The sequence below is a fragment of the Lithobates pipiens genome, unplaced genomic scaffold, assembly GCF_037356315.1.
Source record: "Lithobates pipiens isolate NorthernLeopardFrog02 unplaced genomic scaffold, aLitPip1_a1.2 Scaffold_3, whole genome shotgun sequence".
NCBI classification, from domain to species: domain Eukaryota; kingdom Metazoa; phylum Chordata; class Amphibia; order Anura; family Ranidae; genus Lithobates; species Lithobates pipiens.
The window spans coordinates 6766421-6787606 of NW_027507790.1; the positions used below are offsets into that span (position 1 = coordinate 6766421).

At 42.3% G+C, this 21186-nt stretch overlaps 1 protein-coding gene across 1 annotated transcript in view; it reads left to right on the forward strand.

The window, feature by feature from the left end:
- CASTOR1 (cytosolic arginine sensor for mTORC1 subunit 1) overlaps nucleotides 1–21186 on the forward strand; it is a 126708-nt gene that overhangs the window by 73415 nt on the left and 32107 nt on the right. The window contains exon 4 of the mRNA XM_077461207.1: nucleotides 4266–4392. Within this exon, the coding sequence (XP_077317333.1) occupies nucleotides 4266–4392 (127 nt within the window). The remainder of the gene's footprint in view (nucleotides 1–4265; nucleotides 4393–21186) is intronic.

Consider the following 21186-nt stretch of genomic DNA (forward strand, 5'->3'; position numbering starts at 1 on the left):
TATAACCTGTAGAGTCCTGACACACTTATAACATTGACATACACATATTATGGCCAATTTTTTTTTTTTTGGACAGGGTCTAATTAACCTACCAGCATGTCTTTGGAGCGTGGGAGGAAACCGGAGTACCCGGAGGAAACCCACGCAGGCACAGGGAAAACATGCAAACTCCAGGCAGATAGTGTCGTGGTCGGGATTTGAACCAGCAACCCTATTGCTGCTAGGTGAAAGTGCTAATCACTACACCACTGTGCTGCCCACTTGCTTACTGGGCAGTTAAACCCCCCTCCTGCCCAGACCAGCTTTCAGCGCTGATGCACTTTTTTTTTCAACACTCTTTATTACAAAATATTTTTTTTTTACATAATAAGTTACATTTTATATCCTTATACAATTCTTCAAATGCTTCTAATTACATTTCCATTTTCTCCTTGCATTCACTCCATTCTCTCACATCCACCCATGGTCACTTTACACTACATTTTTGGATATTCCTGTGTCTATTGTTAAGCATGATCTATTTGATTTTGCCCATATGTTTTCATATCTCTGCACATTTCCCCTTTTTTCATACATTATTCTTTCATAAGGTAAACCCTGAGTTCCAGTGTGGCCGAGATAGATTTATTTAAAACTTTTTCTATTTTTCTGATCACCTGTTGCCAATATCTGTATGTCTGGTGTATGATATTTAGCTGACTTATCCTATTATTCATTGCCGGGTATACTTTCAGGTGAGAGGTGCAGACTTCATCCCATTCCTGATCACTTATGTCTGGGATAGCTGCCTGCCATTATACCCCTTTTTCTCAATGGTTCACTTCCTATTTTTTTCTGTAACAAGTGTGTGTAGAGCTTAGATATTAATCCCTTTTGGTCCCTGTGATCTCAAAATACCTATAAGGGGATATTTTTAATTCCTTCCTTCTAAACTGTACCTGAAGCACCTGTCTAAGCTGAAGATATCTATAAAACTGTTTTACTCGATAAGTTATATTGTTTACACAGGTTTTCATAAGCTACTATTGTAGTTTTATCATACAGCTGACCGATAGATGTAATCTTATTCTGCTTCCAGAATTTGCTATCCTCAAATATTTCTAGATGTTCAAATGTTGGGTTATTCCATAAGGCAGTTTCTCTTGGAATATCCGTATAACCCATCAGTTTTTTTTGCTTCCTTCCATATTGCCCTGGCCAGTTTTTTAGAAGAGGGATTTTTACTCCTACCCTCCTCCAATCCTTTATTTCTAATCCTACCAGGAGATAATCTACTTGCATTTCTATCAATAGATATTCCTCTATCCTTTTTTTTTTTCTTCCCTGTCCTATCCAAGACCTTAAATGCTTCAATTGCCCTGCCAGATAATATAGGTATAAGTCCGGGAGAGCCAACCCGGCTTCTATTTTTGGTCTTTGTAACTTGCTAAGTTTTAGTTTACATCTACCATATGCCCAGATAAACCTAGTCATCTGTGAGTTTAATTTTTTAAATATCTGTTTTGGTATTTTTACAGAGGAATGTGCAAACGCATATAAACACTTGGGCAGCATAATGGACTTAATCAGATGAATTCTCCCTGCCATTGATATTGGTAGCCTTATCCATATTCCCAGTTTTCTCTTAACATATTCTACCAAGGGGATTAGATTAACTTTCATGTCTTCCTCAGGATTCAGAGTGATATTTATTCCTAAATATTTAAACACGTCAACTATTTTTAATTGGGTCTGGACTCTCCTTTCATTACCTATACCTAACAACATAAGTGCTGATTTCTGCCAGTTTATTTTAAAGGGGTTGTAAAGGTAAATTTTTTATTTTCTACATAGGTTCCTTTAAGCTAGTGCATTGTTGGTTCACTTCTTTTTTCCTTAGATTTCCCTTCTAAATGTCTTTGTTTTCTTTGTCTGAATTTCTCACTTCCTGTTCCTCCTCAGTAAGCTGTTCAGTAAGCTGTTCTGGCTGACTAACCACCAGCTCGGATGATGGTGAGAAGTTTACTGAGGAGAAACAGGAAGTGAGAAATTCAGACAAAGCAAAAAAACATTTAGAAGGGAAATCAAAGGAAAAGGTAAGTGAACCAACAATGCACTAGCTTAAAGGAAACTATGTAGAAAATAAAAAAATTACCTTTACAACCCCTTTAAGTCCTGAAAATAATCCATATGTTTCTATTTTCATCGCTTCAGTCAGGGATGCTGGTGCGTCTCCCATGTATAATATAATATCATCCGCATATAGACCTATATGCTCAATTTTTCCCCCCACTTTAATCTCTTTGTACCTTTTTGATTGCCTAAATGTATTTGCCAATGCTTCAATTGCAAGGTCAAATAATTGAGGTGACATTGGGCAACCCTGTCTTGTTTCCCTGTGTAATTTTATTGTGGAGGATAATATTCCATTTATTAACAGATTAGAACATGGTTGTTTATAAATTATTCTAATCCATTTTCTAAATTTTTCCCCAAACCCATTTTTTCCCAGCACTGTCTGGAGGGAACGCCCATTCTATGGAATCAAATGCCTTGGCCATATCTAATGATGCCAAGGCAATTGTTTCTGGTATGAACTCTCTCATCTGTATCATAAACTGCATTGTTCTAATATTAATTGAAGAGGATTTCCCTGGCATAAATCCAGTTTGGTCATCTGCTACAGTAGACAAAATTACCTCATTAAGCCTTTTAGCTAATATTTTGCCAGTACTTTCTAATCTATATTTAGTAATGAAATTGGTCTGTATGACCCACATTCAGTTCTATCTTTATCTGTTTTTTGTATCAATATAACTGTTGCTTCGTACATAGAGGGGAGGCATTACTCCCTGTGAATATGTCTCTCTATACATTTTTGTCAGTGCTGCACTTTGAATGACAATTGCTTGGTCATACAACACTGTACCCAAATAAAATTTTTATAATTTTTTTTCCCCCACAAATAGAGCTTTCTTTTGGTGGTATTTAATCACAGCTGGGATTTTTACTTTTTTGCTAAACAAACCAAAAAATGGAAAATTAAAATAAAAATAAAATCATGTTTCATAATTTTGTTATAACAGTTTGCAAACGGGTAATTTTTATCCTTCATTGATATGCGCTGAAGAGTTGGCACTGGTGGCCACTGATTGGGCACAGATAAGAAAGCACTGGCCCTGATGTGCGGCACTGTGGGGTGGTGCTGTGGGCACTGGTAGGTGGCACTGTTGCCTACTTCTAGGTGGCACTGGCAGGGGGCACAGGTGGGCACTGATCAGCTGGCGGCAGTTCGCCGTGATCTGGACTGATGTCACTCTCACAGACGCCGATAATCGCCTATAATTTTTTTTTTTCTCCTCGATCTGTGATCCAGCAAATCTATGAGATCAGAGCGCACCGGGCAGGCGCGCAGGCCTATCGGCACGGGAGGACATCGGTAGATGTCCTCCCGGCAACGCAGGTCCGCGCTGTATCCGGCATTCGACAGGGCTAAAATTTGGCTTGGGCATTAAGGGGGTAAAGTAGTTAAAGAACTCAGGACACACTTCTCCTATTTTCAGTACTACTGCTCTGCTCCACATAGACTGTTATCTCAGCTCTCATTTCCTGTACACTTCAATATGCCAAATAAACAATCTATGCAAGATTCAAATTAAGGAAGGAAAAAAAAATTGATGCTTGTGTATTTGAGAACAGTGATCACTGATTGCATTTCTTTTTAAAAAAACGTACAGCTGGGAATCGGTGGGTAGGTAGGAGGGTAGATGATGCAGGGTGTGTGCTAATGAGGTCAGATGGTCAACTCGTAGAGATGTCATGACCTCCTAGTCTGACCAGGAAGTAAGGCAGAAGCAATGGATACGTTTGGAAACATGGATGAGGACAGTGAAGTGTCTGTGGAATGAATGGAAAGCTTTTATATTTTTGCTAAATACATACTATATTGGTGCATAGGGGAGCAAAAAAAAAAAAAAAGTGAACTTATCCTTTAACGTAAAATCAACAAATGTCAAATTGTTCTGGTCTTCAAGTGGTTAAGCTTTTGACAAAAATAAACCTGGAAGCTGATTGGTTTCTATGCACAGCTGCACTAGATTTTGCACTCTCCAGTTTTAGTAAATCGGCCACATAGTTTGTAGGGATTTCAAATACCGTTGAGCTTCTCTCCTGTTCCTAAATATGTAAAAGCTTTAACCAGTTCCATTTATCTGTTTTAAGACCACTGCATTTTAAGGTTTTCCCCTGTGTCTAGATATGATAGTGTCTACTTTCATACTACGCAGGTTCGTGAGGATGATTTGGCTGTAGTGTTCCACACACTTCTAGGAGATATACACATCTACAAGGAAGAAAATGGAGACCTGGTCCCAATTGTCAGCGAAGAAAGCAACGGTGTGAAGACTAGAAACTGTAAGTCAGTAACAAAATCTGTCTCTAACAGTCACCAATATATAATTATAATCCGACTTCATCCATATGCAGTCCCAGGAGGGAGCTTTTATTAAAGTGAGTAGTTGCATTTTGTCACAGCCACTGTTAAATTTGCCAGTAATAATTAGGGGAAAATACACTGATTAGCCATAACTGTATGACCACCGACTGGTGAAGTGAAGAACCTTGATTCTCTCATTACAATGCCATCTGAAAGTCACCGGGATATATTAGGCTGCAAGTAAACAACTTGTTCCTGAAGTTGAAAACAGAAAAATGGGCATCACAGTTTGTTCATTGGGGCAGCATTGCTTCAGACAAGTTCGGGTGCCCATACTGAACCATGTCCACAGCCAAAAGAGCCTACGATCGGCACGTGACCATCAGAACTGGACCATGGAGCAATGGATGAAAGTTGTCAGGTTTGATAAATCATGCTTTTTTTTTTTTTTTTTTTACATTAGGTGGATCGCTGGGTGCATGAGTGTTGCTTACCTGGGGAAAAGAGGGCACCAGGGTGTAGTACAGGAAGAAGACAAGCTGGTGGGGACATTGTGATGCTTTGGGTAATCTATTTGGAATCCTTTTGGTCCTGCCATTCATGTGGATGTTACTTGACATGTACCACCTACTTAAATATTGTTGCTGACCAAGTACACCCCTGTTCTCTGGTGGCAGTGGCTTCTTTTCAGCAGGATATTGCCCCACACTGCAAAAAATTGCTGAAGAATGGTTTGAGAAATGCAACAAGTTCAAGATGTTAACAAGGCCTCCAAATTCTCCCAGGTCTCAATCCATTAAGCATCTGTAGGATGTGCTGGAAAATCAAGTCTGATCCATGAAAGCCCCACCTTGCAACTCAGAAGAATTTAAAGATACCACAGCACACATTCAGAGGTCTGGTGGAGTCCATGCCTCGATGGGTTAGGGCTGTTTTGGTGGCAAAAGGGGGACCTAATCAATATTAGGTTGGTGGTCATAAAGTTGTGGCTGATTAGTGTATAAAGACATATAAAATAGTATTTATACAGGTTTTTGTGTAGCATTACATGTGTTAACTACATATAGTTATCAGATGTATCACTTTCCTTGCAATGCTTACTGCGTTAAACCTGAACTCTGGCTACGGCCTTTCATACTTGCATTGGTAAAATTTGGAACATTTGTAAGTGTGCATATCTTGTAGATGAGGGACAATTGTGGAAATCAATATCGTTATAGTAGTCGGTGCTACTATAGTGCATGATCTTCTGGGCCCTTGGAGTGACCACACTGACCACAAGGGGTCGCCTGTTTGGCACTGCCACCATTACCGAATGCCTTGTATTTTTCCAATTAATACAAAGCAATTTATGATTGGCAGAGGTGGAGATCATGATGTCCTTTAATGGCAGCAGTGTGGTTATTCACTGCAGTAGTGCAAACTACTAAGTGATTGTCCACTTCCACAGCGGTCCCTCGAGTATGGGATATCTACACTTAACATTGGTCCAAGCTTGACCAATGTTAGTATGACTCAGACTGGGACCTGATCTGACTTGCTCATATTCATCTGTACACAAATCTCTACAAACTATTGACTTTACTAAACTTCTGCTTGACACACTGATGCTTTTATGTGGGGGTCAGCATAAATTTGTGCATGTTAAGTTGGCTTCATGTACAAACGGGCTTCCTACTGGTAGAAGTAAGTTGTGGATCAAATGGCTGTAGTGTTTAAAGCAGAGTTCCATTTATTTTTGTCTTAAGTCAGCAGCTACAATTACCTGTCCCACAGTCCAGTGATGCGGCCACCCGAAGCCTCCTCGCTTCTCTCCCTCTCCTCTCCGTGGCGCCGGCATTGCACCCAGCTGTGACAGCTTGTGCGAGTCGCGCAGCACATCCCTATTGGTTGGGGAACCTTCTGGGACCTGTGACGTGTCCCAGAAGATTGCGAAGCGAAAGGGGGAAAGGAGAGAACTTCTCGAGCCACCGAGGGAGCAGGTACCTGTAACCCCCCCAAAAAACGCTTTAACCACTTCAATGCAGGACACTTTCACCCCGTTCCTGCCCAGACTAATTATGAACTTTCAGCGCTGTCATTCACTGAATGACAATTGCGCGGCATGCAACACTGTACCAATATAAAATGTATCAATTTCTTTTGATAGTATTTAAAGTGGAGTTCCGCAAAAAAAAAAAAGTCAGCAGCTACAAAAAGTGTAGTTGCTGACTTTTAATAATCAGACACTCGCCTGTCCCATGGTCCAACGATGCGGGCATACGAACCCCTATGCTCCTCTCCACGGCGCCGGCATTCTTACTGTGGGCACCCCCCGGCTGTGGCTTCACAGCCGGGCTCGCGCTGCACGTGTGCGAGCCGCACTGCGTGCTGTGAATGGCTGCGCAATCTTCTGGGACCTGTGATGTGTCCCAGAAGATTGCAGGGAGGGAGGGGGGAGAGTTGAAATTCCTTCCAGCGCTGTGGAGCCACGGAGGAAGGGGTAGCTGGGATGCCTCTAAAAAGAGGGTTTGTTTGTTTGTGTTTCTGCATTACTGGGTAGGGAACATGCTGGCTGTTATTAGACATAGTATAAGCTGGCATAGATGTCCACCTGCACCTGCTGATCGGTGAGGAGGCAAACGGGACAGAGCTCTGCATTTGCATATCTGAAAATCAGTCCTGGTGTACTGACTCTTTCTTTTTTTTTTTTTTTTTTTTTGTCACAATTTTATTTGGAAAATTTAAGAAATTGTTTCATCATAAGGTGGCATGGCTATTCGGCACCACATCCCCTGTAAAAATGTCCAAGAGCAAGGATTATTTGGTGGGATTATAATGGTGCCCAAAAACAGAAAAAAAATGCATTTAACCACAAAGACCGCCTACATGCTGTGGCAGGGCAGCTCTATTGCGCGAAATCACATACCTGTATGTCATTTCATGCAATAGATGCTGGGAGCGCACACCTATTGGGCAGAGGGGGAGCCAAACTGCGTGTCCGGCGGATCGTTCCCCAGAAAGGCAGAACGGCAATCTGCTTATGTAAACAAGGTGGATCACCGTTCTGGTGACACAGATCTTAGCAGGACACAGATCTGATTTCTGTGTTTCCACACTCAGTCCATCTCTAATACAGTTAGCAAGCACCTTCTAGGGAGACATTTAACCCTTTGATCTCCCCTGATTCCTTCCCTGCCAGTGTCAGTACAGTAAAGGTGCATATTTTTAGCACTGATTACTGTAATAATGTCACTGGTCCCCAAAAAGTGTCAGGTTGCCGATTAGTCCACCACAATGTCGCAGTCCCGCTAAAAATCACTGATCGCCGCCATTACTAGTAAAAATAATTAATAAATAAAAATGTCATAAAAATATCCCATAGTTTGTAGATGATATAACTTTTGCGCAAACCAATCAATATAGGTTTATTGGGTTTTTTTTTTTACTATATATATATATATATATATATATATATATATATATATATATATATATATATATATATATATATATATATATATATATATATATATATATATATATATATATATATATATTTTTTTTTTTAATTGGGTATGTTTTTTGTTTTTTTTATAGCAGAAAATAAAAACTGCAGAGGTGATCAAATACCTCTAAAAAGCTTAATTTGTGGAGGGGTGGGGGGGTGGTAAAAGGACATGGTATTTCCTCAAAGTTCTGTAAACATTGGCTCCCCCATAAACGAGCCACAGAGAGGCAATATAGTGTAATGCTGTCTTTATAAAAAAAAAAAAAACTTACATGCTTATCTAAGTACAGCAGATAGCAGCACAAACATCTCAAGCCTCGTTTTCAATGCATTTCATGCTCAGGCGCACGTCATCAGGAAAATGGAGCCACTGCCATGATACTGGAGCCTAAATGCTGCACAATAATCGGTGGACAGTGGAGATCACATGGAATGGAATAAGAATTTTCATAGAGAATCTAAATACATTTTATATTTTAGAATGAATTAAACATTGAGATTTTAAACTGTTTTATAACAGTTTTTTTACTTTACTGTACATTATCTCTTCTGCTTTATGGTTTACGTGTCAGTTTTTACTATATATATGGAAGCTTTCGATATTCATTACTTGAATTTTATATACAACTTGTTTTATTTGGAATAAAACTTCATATCAATTTCATTGGAATTAGTATGCATATATGTATGTGATGGTCCTTCAGTGAGCAGATATGTACTGTATGTGTTTACAACACATAATATGGTTTGGGCTTCACTCCTTATATGCATGTAGTTTTGAGTTTCCTGTAATATGGATTGGTGCCACTAGATGGTGCAGCTGCATAGCAAGCTCACGGTGATATTTATAACATAACATTACTATGGCTAAAAGATTGTGTATATATTTACAATTTCTGTCCAAATAATTAGAACATATAGATTAGGCACAATCGATATGAGAGCCATGAGTTTATCTTTTTTTTAATATTGCCTAAAGGGCTCCATATTAGCATTTGTTTGAATCTTGCAGCCATGTTCATATTTATGCCGGATTTGTATTTTAATCAGTCTTTTGTCTATACTTGTATTATTTCCTGTTTAATATTAAAAATGATTTGTTATCATATGGTTCCACTGTGAGGCCAGTATGGATGAGACAGAGGCCTGTCCTTCAATGTATTTAGATTCTCTATGGAAATTCTTATTCCATTCCATGTGATCGCCACTGACCAATGGCATCTTATTGTGCAGCATTTAGGCTCCGGTATCATAGCGGCAGCTCCATTTTCCTGATGACATGCGCCTGAGCATGAAATGCATTGAAAACTAGTCGCTTGATACAGGGGGGTTTTCACTTCCACTCCCAGCTAAGACGCACGGCGCTTCCTGCTTCGCATGCTTAGTGACAGACCGGCCACTGCCTAATCCCCCAGCTGTGCTGCTATCTACTGTACTTAGATAAGCATGTAAGTGTTTTGTTTATAAAAAAAAAAAAAAAAAGACAGTATTACACTATGTTGCCTCTCTGTAGCTCGTTTATGGGGGAGCCAATGTTTACAGATCTGATGACAAGGAGTGCTGGATCCACACTTTTCACAGTTTTTGTTTGAATAAAGTTTGATTGATATTGGAAACAGTCGATTGGAGCTACATATTGCTTGGAAGATCCTAGATAATGGAGGAAGGTTTCCATCTACTATATGCCTGGCGATCATATATACACATGTGTTTTGCGCCCAATTTTTCATCACTTTATTAAAATCCGTGTGTATTAAAAAATGGCTCTCATTTGTTTAGGTCATACAAAATGCTGTAATCACATCCGCAGTGGTCGTATGATTTATAGTCCTAACATGTTTCGCCACTAGGCACTTCTTCAGTGACTTTGCAGACCACTAAGTGTCTATTTGCTACCTCAAAAGACAACAAATTCCATCAATGATACAATACATAATACAAAACATTTCGTTCATAGTGCATTTTTCGATATGGAAAATATAGAACTACCCACCCTGGTTAGCCAGCTTATACTTACCCAGATGGGCCCCTTGTATATAACTAAAGTGTGAACATTTTTTTTTCTTCTTTTTTCTTTTTTTTTTTTTTTTTTTTTATGCAAAATCACTGTGCATTCATTCAATTAGAGTCCCACATTGTTTGCATTGATCATTGTGAGACCTATTCAATGATCTTTGTTCACTTGACGTTTTAGCGCTGCACTTTTACCTTTTTTATAAGGGTGATATTCATTGTTCTAAGCAACCATTCAGTGATTACACCCTGAAACCAATTTATTTAGTGTGTAATCACATGGTACAGATGGGCTGTGATTGGCCCTGCCTGTATCATGTGACCAATCACATTAATCGGTGCATTAGTACACAATGAATGAAAGCCATTCATTGTGTACAATTGCCATGTGATCTGCTGTGATTGTTCACAGCAATCACAGGGTATCGGCAGCGGCCTGGTACAGTGTTCTGTCATCGCTGTGACAGCGGGTGACGGATCGCACCTCAGCATGTTCTGATACGGGGAGGATGTAATATGGCGCCCACCTGTATATAGAGCGGGCCCTCCCGCCTTCATATGTCTATAGGCCAGGCAGGAACTAGTTAAATATCAACAAGGGTGTTGCTGGTGACAAAGGCACCCATCTTCCTCTGTTAAGAAATGTCCCCTGTCTGTCACGTCTGCCAATTCTTTTTGCAAGCCTTCCACTGCATGATGGTGATCCCCCGCTTTCCAGAGTGGGAAAATGTTTAACCTCTGAAGATGCTTGTACAGCTTGCATTCTAGGCACTTGGGTGCAGGAGGTGGCCTCCCCAGTGATGCAAAGTGGAGATAGTCTCCCTCCTCTTTCTTGCCTCCAGCCTTCCTGTGTCATGGCACTGAATTGCAGATCTTTTATTAAGCCACCCTTGTTTTTCTGGATTAGGATGTTATTGCCTCAGTTGGTTGGATATCACAAATGTATGTGTGTACATGGAATTTACCAAAACCGTCATTGCCTTCCTTTATCCAGGCAGACTTTTTGACTTGTATGGACATCAAAGATGTTTGCTTACATGTCCCCATCTTTCTAGCAGATCAGTGATTTCTGTAGGGCTCTTACATAATGCACCTTGAGTATTCACTAAGGTGTTGGCCCCTGTATCCCTATGTTGGTGCTTCTTGCATTCTCACAATTTTTCTGTAGCTGATGCCGATTTTTTTTTTTTTTTTCCCCTCATCTCATAAAATCTAATCTTAGACCCCTTTCACACTGAGGCGTTTTTCAGGTGCTTTTGGGTTAAAAATAGCACCTGAAAAGTGCCTGCAAAACGGCTGCCCTGCAGTCTCCGTGTTAAAGTCCGAGTGCTTTCACAATGAGGAGATGCACTGGCAGGATGTTAAAAAAAATAAAAAATAAAAGTCCTGCAAGCAGCATCTTTGGAGCGGTGTATACCGCTCCTCTACCACTCCTGTCCATTGAAATGAATGGGCACCACTGCCGAAGCGCCTGCAATGCGATTTGCGATTTGCCAGGGGTGCTTCACGGGTGCATTTAACCCTTTCTCAGCCGCTAGCTGGATTATAAGTGCCCCACTAGCAGCCGAATAGCGCGGCTAAAACTAGAATTTTATCGTCAACGCCTGCCTGCTCCAGTGTGAAAGCAGCCTTAAAGAGGAAGTAAACCCTGATGGGTTTACTTCCTCTTTCATTCCCTGCAAAGACAAAGCATAATGGACTACTATGCATCGCATAGTAGCCCATTATGTGTCACTTATCTGACACAGGAGCCAGCGAAGTCGCCGCTGTCCCCTGTAGTCCGCCGCATCCATCTTGCTGGTGGCGTTTCGTAGCTCCGCCGCTGTCATTCGGCGAAGCCGTGATGACGTCACTCCCGCGCATGCGCACGGGAGTCGACACGCGCGGCAGCTCCATTCTTGGAAATGCCGCGCTCAGTGCGCCTGCACGCCGCTGTCTACGACGCATGCGCCGTAGACAGCGGTGCCCGTTTTCGGGCAAATATCTCCTAAACCATATAGGTTTAGGAGATATTGCTTGGACCTACAGGTAAGCCTTAATCTAGGCTTACCTGTAGGTCAAAGTGGTTTGTAAGGGTTTACAACCACTTTAAGTAATAAGCGATATAGGAAATTTCTTCAATTTAAACATTTATTAAACAAAACGAACCTCCAATCAGTTCACTTGTATGTATAATTTAGATTTAAAAAAAAAGATATATTAAATGCACAAAAAACGGGTAATCAAAGCTTTTGGATGGAAAAAAATGGGCTAACTTTACTGTTTTTTTTTTTTTTTTTTTTTTTTTTTTTTTTTAATCATTAGTGTATTTTTTCCCCAAAAAAATGCGTTTTGAAAGACCGCTGCGGAAATACCGTGTGACATAAAATATTGCAACAACTGCTATTTTATTCCCTGGGGTCTCTGCTAAAAAAAAATATATATCATTTTTGGGGGTTCTAAGTAATTTTCTAGCATAAAATAGAGGATTTTTACTGAACGTGTCAGAAAGGATTTAGGCTTTAAATGGTTAAACTGAGAACGCCTACACACAGTTCAGTTCATTGAAGAAGAAGAAACATTGCATCTCTTTGGTCTTTTCTTGGCAGACTGCCCAGGGAGGAGAAACAAGTCATTCCACAGAAGACCTAGGCAACTTGCTTTGACTTCTATTACAGAAGTAATTTGCAAGTCGGGCTGAAGTTATAATCGGCCTTTTTAATCCGCACAATCGGCCGATGGCGATTTCAAGCAAGCAAGGACGCCAAGTCTTGCAGCGCTGAGAACAGGCTCTGACAGCACACCGCCCTCATCCTTTCAGGGAATCTGATGTGCTCTACACCACCAGTGAGAAGTGGAAATACTGTGACCTGGTCACCCATCCTGCTCCTGGATGCTATTCAGCCCACTGATGTGCTCTATTCTACCAATTCAACAAAAACCTCTATTTGGTGGGATTTTGGAGGCAACAATAAGGAAAGAAAATATATAAAGAATCAATTCATAGAAAATGCATAACAAGGAAAAACAATATACAATCTAAATCTAATCTAAAAACAATGAGTTGTGAAAGAATGATACTATCCGCTTGATCATGCCAAGACACCCAGAAGACTGTTGGTAGCGGAATGAGCGGGTCATCCAATGTGTTTCGATATTTTAGGAAATATAATCTCCTTCATAGATGAAATATTGTAACCTTCTTAATCAAATTTGGTTCACAAAAGCACACGCATTTCCCCAATAGCCGAAGGAGGGAGAAGCCCTTCACCTCATTCAGACAGGTCCACTCAAGCCTCTCTAACATCCCATACAGGGAAACTGGATAAATTAATCCACAAATGGCACTTGAAAGAATGTGTATATGGATTTACCAAGAGCACCTATTATAGGAGATAAAAAATTCTGGGGAGGTAATTCATTTTGAATACTTTAATTCGGCATAAGAGGATGAGAGGCAGCTTAGACCAGGTTTGTAAATTATCCCTCACTTGAGACACCAGGGGAGAGAGATTATTAGATATGTATTTGTGCAATGGTAACTGAATCTCAAATCCCAACTCTCAAGTACCAAAATCTAGAAACTACCTTCAATGGAATATCCAGGGGTAAACTAGGATTATACTCTTGGTTAAAGGGAAAAACTATGGACTTGTTCCAGTTAACGTTGGCGTACGGGGATGTTTTTTCTTCCAGAGTATTTACCCAACATCCTTTTTATATCTCCATCTGCCCTCAACATGGCTGCCAATGGCTCTATAGAGAGGGCAAACAAGCGACAATGGACACCCCTGCCAAGTGCCCCTAGCTATTTCAAAGGTGTCAGTGGTGTTAACCCTCAAGTGAGCCAATGGCTTGGCATACAGTAATTTCACCCAAGCAATAAATTTAGGACCAAATCCCAGCCACCCAAGGACTGCCAAAAGTAGGACCACTCAATAGAATCGACAGCCTTATGAATGTCCAATAACACTATGACCTGAGTATCTGAGCTAGGCCCTGCAGAATGGTGGTGAGTCAACGGAGATTTATATCCGTCAATCTCATTGGTATAAAGCCAGTCTGATCCGAATGAATAATAGAGGCTATCACTTTGTTTAAATGTTTAGCTAGAAGTTTGGCTAACATTTTAGCATCCACATTAATCAATGATATGGGTCTATATGATTCACAGAAGTTGTGGTCCTTGTGCGGCTTGGGAATCAACAGAGTAAGCGCTTCCCTCAGAGTGTCGGAAAGTAGCCCTTTGTCAAATGCATCGTTATATATAACTCAGGTAATTTTGGTGCCAGAAACTCTTTGGAAGTATTGTACCACTCCGCCGGATATCCATCCAGCCCAGGGGTGTTATTTGGGTTAAGGGAGCTCATTGCAGACATAATTACATCTTTTGTGAGGGCGAGATTCAGATCTACTGGTCCATTGTGGGTTACTTTCAGAAATTGTTGTTGGAACCAGTTCATCGTTTGGAGTATCTGGGTCTAGTCCTGAATACAGCTTGGACAAGAGTGTTACTTCCAGAAGAGAAACTTTAGACATTAAAATCTCAGATGCTCCCCAGTCCAGTTGTTGTCTGCTTTTGCATTAAAATCCTAGGTCTGATAACTTCTTATTATTCATCTCTGGAGTTGGAGATATCCTTCCTTCCCATCTATGGGGGTTCCTCATGATGGACGCCAGCCTGTTGTTTTGAGAAGTCAAGGGGCACCCTGTTGGTGCAGAAGACTTGGTCCTGATCTACAGCCTGGTGTGGTATGGGTATGGCATGCTGACCTGATAAGATTCCTGGCATATTTTTTTTGAGCCATCTCCTCTACGAGGCAAGTGTCCGAACTTGCAAACTTATGCTGCAAGGAACCTTTTTTGATTCTGCATAGGGATAAGATGGTGTTGGGGCCCAGGACTTCCTACTTGTCTAATTTACTTTCTTCCTCTACCCTCAACCAAGATTGTCCCCTTGTCAGGCTCCAGTTTACCAAAAGGAAGTTTTCCTTTTTTGTCTAGATTTGGTTCAGGCAATGCTCTTAGGCACTGCATCTTTCATTAAAACTGATTCCCCTTTTGTTGTCCTGAATAGACCCTCTAAGGGTGTATTGGCCTCTCATTCCACCACCCAGGTGAGTCAGGCAGATCATCATCCAAGCTTATGATCTCATGGATCATATACCACCCTTTCCTAGCAAAGTGCAGTCTAATTTATCAGTGAGTGCTGCTTGGGCTTTTCAGCATCAAGCAACTGATTTGTAATTAAGTCACCTGGTCTTCTGTTCACAAGTTGTAAACTTGATGCCAGCTCTAGTTGTAAGGGTGCTTCAGGCAGTCCCCAGTTCTGTGTTTTGTTTTTCATTGGGCCTGTTGATGATTTTTTTTTTTTTTCCTGTGTTGCGCCTTGATAATTCATAGAGCACCATGTATTCCATAAATAGTTCAAGTGATACATCATCTGCTTTGTGAATGGCCAAAGGGGATAGGGCCAAATAAGCACTAGTGCTTCCATCAATGAGGCCCACAGTTTACATATCTAGGTCATACCGAAAGAACAGTAGGAGCTGTACAATCCAGCAAAAAGAAAAGTACAGATTTATAGGATAGAGTAGCAATCTGAACAACTATTTGTTGCACATAACTAATAAACATGACTATTCCAGGGGTTATCACTTTGTGTTCAATCACATTAATAAATAAAAACTGTCACTGGTGTTTTAGATACTCTTGTAATGTATGAGCTGCACTGCAGCTCTTCAGACACAAGAGGGCGGTATACTAATTTAATGGCATATGCATAACAGTGTTTACATATGTTCAGCTTGTGCACATTACTTTTTCCTAAAAGTTCTAAGGCAAATGAATCACTTCCCGAGAAAGCTGCTTTTGTAATATCTGTGAAATACAAAATACTCGTGGCCTTCATCAGAACACAATATGGCTAATTGAGTACAACATGTGCATAAATAGATGAGGCTCTTGCCTGAAGCAGAACTCTGGCACAGCAGAACTCCCCTTGGCCATTTATAGAACGCCATGTAGTCTGTGAATGGCCAAGGGGGTATGGAAAGGAGGATAGATACACTAGTGCTTCCATGTATGAGGTTTGCAGCTTTCATATCTAAATCGGACTGGCAGTACAGCAGGAGCTGTACAAACCAGCATAAAGAAAAGTAAAGATTTTACAGTACACGGCAGCACTTTGAACATTGATCTATAAATAGTACCCCCGCGCTGTCAAGTTACAGACTAAGGGTACACTACAGCAGGCGCCTAGTTAGCTGATCCCTAACAGATGAAAAAGTGGGTAAATTATGTTACGCTGTGAACCCTTTTGCAAATGGTGTGGATCACTACAATAAAGTGCTGGTGCAAGATAATAAACAAAAGTAAACACAAGTGTATAGCAGTGGAATCATGAACTGTAACACAAATTACTAAGTGCTGAAGTATTGTAAAGTGCAACAAGCATAATAATAAACCACTAAACAATATAACCTTAATCGCAAAAGTTACTGGGTGCAATATTGAAATGACATATAGTGATAATGAACACATACAGATGAAATGTCCAGTGAGCCACCCTGGACTCAAATATGTGTAAAACAGTCCAAAAAACACTGACAATCAATGTTAAATGAGTGACCTATATCCTTTCACCGTGAAGCGTGAAAAAAACAAAATGGTCGATGCCAGGCCAATCCACTGCTGGATGTGCACAAGCCACTCACCTTACTGCTGTAAGGTTACAGCATAGATGAATCAAATGCTTTGAACAGTAATCTTCAGAGGGTACCTCTTTGGTGTATGCAAAAATGGATCATAGATATGGTACAGCTTTCGCCTCCAATTGGCTTTTGTATTTAAAATGCTCAGATAACCCTCCACGAGCGCTGAGCTTGTATGCTTCCATCACTTCCGGTTTCCACCTATTGCTTCAATCCCGACGTGTATCATCAAATCACATGACTTCATCAGGGGATAACAATAGGCCAACAATATGGCGGCCATTAAAAAGAAGTCCTAGAGGATATACAATCAACGGACATGTCGTTGATACACTAGAGAACCCAGGGATGAGAACAGTTAAATGGGACGAGATGAGTGAACAGTTAAATAAAATAAATAAATAAAAACTGTTTGCATAAAATTAATAAAATATAGTTTAACCGCTTGTCGACCAGCCACCGTCGTTTTACTGCGGCAGGCCGGCATGATTCCACGAACTGTCATAGCTATGCTTCTGCTTGCGGGATTGGGACAGCAGGCCTGCGCCCGCTGCACAGCGGGGGTCCTGATGCTTGTGGCCGACAGGCGCAATGACCACGGGCAATAGTGAGCATGAGAGACAGAACAAGGACGAGTGTGTAAATCCACACTTCCTTGTTCTGTTCTGAGAGGAGTGACAGATCGTGTGTTCCTATTAGCTAGGAACCACGATCCGTCACTTCCTCTAGTCGGTCCCCTCTCCCTTTAGTTAGAAACGTATATAGGGAACACAATTAACCCCTTGATCGTCCACTAGTGTTAACACCTTCCCTGCCATTGACATTTTTACAGTAATCAGTGAATTTTTTTAGCTCTGATCGCTGTGTAAATGCCTTTGGTCCCAAAAATGTCAAAAGTGTCCGATGTGTCCGCCGTAATGTCGCAGTCCCAATAAAAAAAACACAGATCGCCACCATTACTAGTAAAAAAAAAAAAATGCTATAACTATCCCCTATTTTGTAGATGCTATAACTTTTGCGCAAACCAATCAATATACTCTTATTACAAATAATTTTTTATTTTTTTTGGTAAAAAAAAAGTCGAATACATATCGGCCTAAACTGAGAAAAAAATAGCTTTTTAAAAGAGGATATTTATTACAGCAAAAAGTACAAAATATTGTTCTTTTTTTTTTTTTATAGCGCAATAAATAAAAAACGCAGAAGCGATCAAATACCACCAAAAGAAAGCTCTATTTGTGGTAAAAAAAAGGACGTTGATTTTGTTTGGGTGCAGCATCGCACAACCGCGCAATTGTCAGTTAAAGCGGCGCAGTGCCCAATTGCAAAAAATGGCCTGGTCATTCAGCAGCAAAATCTTCCGGGGCTGAAGTGGTTAAACGGGGGGTGGGGGGGGGGGGTGAGCTTATAGCGGGGCACATATAGCCTCCTGGAAATGCATATAAAAAATGAGTAAGGGGCCTTGGAAGTACCGTAAGGAACAATGTAAACATGAAAAAAACTTGGATAACTGCAAGGGCAATAAAGGCGAAATGCTTATATAGTATAATAAAAACAAGTAAAGAGTACATAGTTTCACATTTTTTACTGGTAATGGTTTTTATCCTTGCACATACTCTAACTAAACACCCTAAGGATAAGAAGTTAAAGTTTTTAAATCTACCAGTAATGGCAGCACTTATGACATACAGGAATTTATAGAGTGCTATACTGAAGGGGCAGTGTATGCCCTAGAATGTAGCTGCGGGCTACAATATATTGGCCGTACCAAAAGACTTCTGAAAATCTGTCTTAAGGAACATGTACAGAATATACTAAAAGATTATGAGAAACGCAGTGTTTTCAAACTCTTTGCAAAATTTCACAACAAAAACCCTACACACAAGGTAAGAACTCTTAGACTCCATTCACACAGGGGCAACACGACTTGTAGGCGACTTGAGTGAGGCAACTTGTACACGACTTGAGTTAAGATCACAGCGCGACTTGGGACGACTTCAACACGACTTGTGATGACTTCAACCTGACTTGGGACGACTTACAAGTCGCCCCAGGCCAGGCGACTTTTGCCGTGGCCAAGCAGAGAATGAGCTCAAGGGGGAACTCCACGCCAAATTTCTGAAAAAAATTTGGCGTGGGTTCCCCCTCCGAGAGCATACCAGGCCCTTAGGTCTGGTATGGATTCCAAGGGGAACCCCCTACGCCGAAAAAACGGCGTGGGGGTCCCCCCCAGATCCACACCAGACCCTTATCCGAGCACGCTACCCGGCCGGCCAGGAAAGGGGGTGGGGACGAGCGGGCGGCCCCCCCCTCCTGAGCCGTACCAGGCCGCGTGCCCTCAACATGGGGGGGGGGGGTGCCTTGGGGAGGGGGGGCGTGCGGCCCCCCCACCCCAAAACACCTTGTCCCCATGTCGATGAGGACAAGGGCCTCTTCCCGACAACCCTGGCCGTTGGTTGTCAGGGTCTGCGGGCGGGGGGCTTATCGGAATCCGGGAGCCCCCTTTAATAAGGGGGGCCCCCGGATACCGGCCCCCCACCCTATGTGAATGAGTATGGGGTACAATGTACCCCTACCCATTCACCTGTGAAAAAAAGTACAAAAAAAAAACACAACACAGGGAAAAAATATTTTATTGCACAGCTCTGGGGGTCTTCCGTCTTCGGGGGTCTTCTCGCCGGACTCCTCCGCTATCTTCTTGTAGCTCTTTTGCTAGCGGAGGAGTCCGGCTTTCTTCCTCGCCGCCGGCCTCTTCTCCCGACTTCGGGGGTCTTGTCCCCCTCTTCGGTTCTTCTGCCGGGCCACCGCGCCTTCTTATAGCTCTTTTACAGGCGGTGGCCCGGTCTTCTGTCGCCGCCGCCGCCGCCTTCCGTTCTTCTCCTTCTTCTTCTCCTGGAGATGTTGACTCGACGAGCTCTCCGGCCGCAATGCCAGGGACGCGCTGAGCTGCCACTTATATAGGGACAATGGGGCGGTGTCACATGGGTTGGTCACATGGGTTGATGTCACATGGTAAGGGGGCGGGGTCACCATGTGACATCAACCCATGTGACCAACCCATGTGACATCAACCCATGTGACACCGCCCCATTGTCCCTATATAAGTGGCAGCGGAGCGCGTCCCTGGCATTGTGGCCGGAGAGCTCGTCGAGTCAACATCTCCAGGAGAAGGAGAAGAACGGAAGGCGGCGGCGACAGAAGACCGGGCCACCGCCTGTAAAAGAGCTATAAGAAGGCGCGGTGGCCCGGCAGAAGAACCGAAGAGGGGGACAAGACCCCCGAAGTCGGGAGAAGAGGCCGGCGGCGAGGAAGAAAGCCGGACTCCTCCGCTAGCAAAAGAGCTACAAGAAGATAGCGGAGGAGTCCGGCGAGAAGACCCCCGAAGACAGAAGACCCCCGGAGCTGTGCAATAAAATATTTTAACCCTGTGTTGTGTTTTTTTTTTGTACTTTATTTCACAGGTGAATGGGTAGGGGTACATTGTACCCCATACTCATTCACATAGGGTGGGGGGCCGGTATCCGGGGGCCCCCTTATTAAAGGGGGCTCGCGGATTCCGATAAGCCCCCCGCCCGCAGACCCCGACAACCAACGGCCAGGGTTGTCGGGAAGAGGCCCTTGTCCTCATCAACATGGGGACAAGGTGCTTTGGGGTGGGGGGGCGCACGCCCCCCCTCCCCCAAGGCACCCCCCCATGTTGAGGGCACGCGGCCTGGTACGGCTCGGGAGGGGGGGGGGGCGCCCGCTCGTCCCCACCCCCTTTCCTGGCCGGCCGGGTAGCGTGCTCGGATAAGGGTCTGGTGTGGATCTGGGGGGGACCCCCACGCCGTTTTTTCGGCGTAGGGGGTTCCCCTTGGAATCCATACCAGACCTAAGGGCCTGGTATACTCTCGGAGGGGGAACCCACGCCAAATTTTTTTCAGAAATTTGGCGTGGAGTTCCCTCTTGAGAGCTGATAATTCTGTCAGAGTCGCCTCCGTATAGACGGAGATCTGACTTGGAGGCGATCTCCATTGAAATCAATGGGTACCGGTCGCCTACAAGTCGGATAGAAGTAGTACAGGAACCTTTTCTGAAGTCGGAGCGACTTCAGTAGTGTGCATTAAGACGGCTCTCATTCACTTACATTGCTTTTTAAATGTTGTCCGACCTGAGGCGACCTGAGGCGACCTGAAGTCGGATCAGGAGTTGCCCCTGTGTGAATGGACTCTTACTCTTAGTCAACTCAAATCCAAATGGATATTTTTAATGGACACTTTCTCACCTGACGGACTCAACATTGAGTTTGATTTAAATTTCTTTATTAATGATTTTTGACAGTGTTTTTTTGTTCTCTAATACATTTTTATAGATGTCTTTTACCTTTCACACACATTCCAACCACTTTTATTATCCTTGATCGTGTGTGTGTGTGTGTGTGTATGTATGTATGTATGAGTAAAAAGAAAGGGGGAGGGTAAAGGTGCACTAAGGACCCTGGACTATTTTAAAAGAACAAAAACAGTATACAAATACTAAATTTAATCAATAGTCACTAAATAATGTCAAAGATAAAGTGTGAAACAAACTGTGTTATG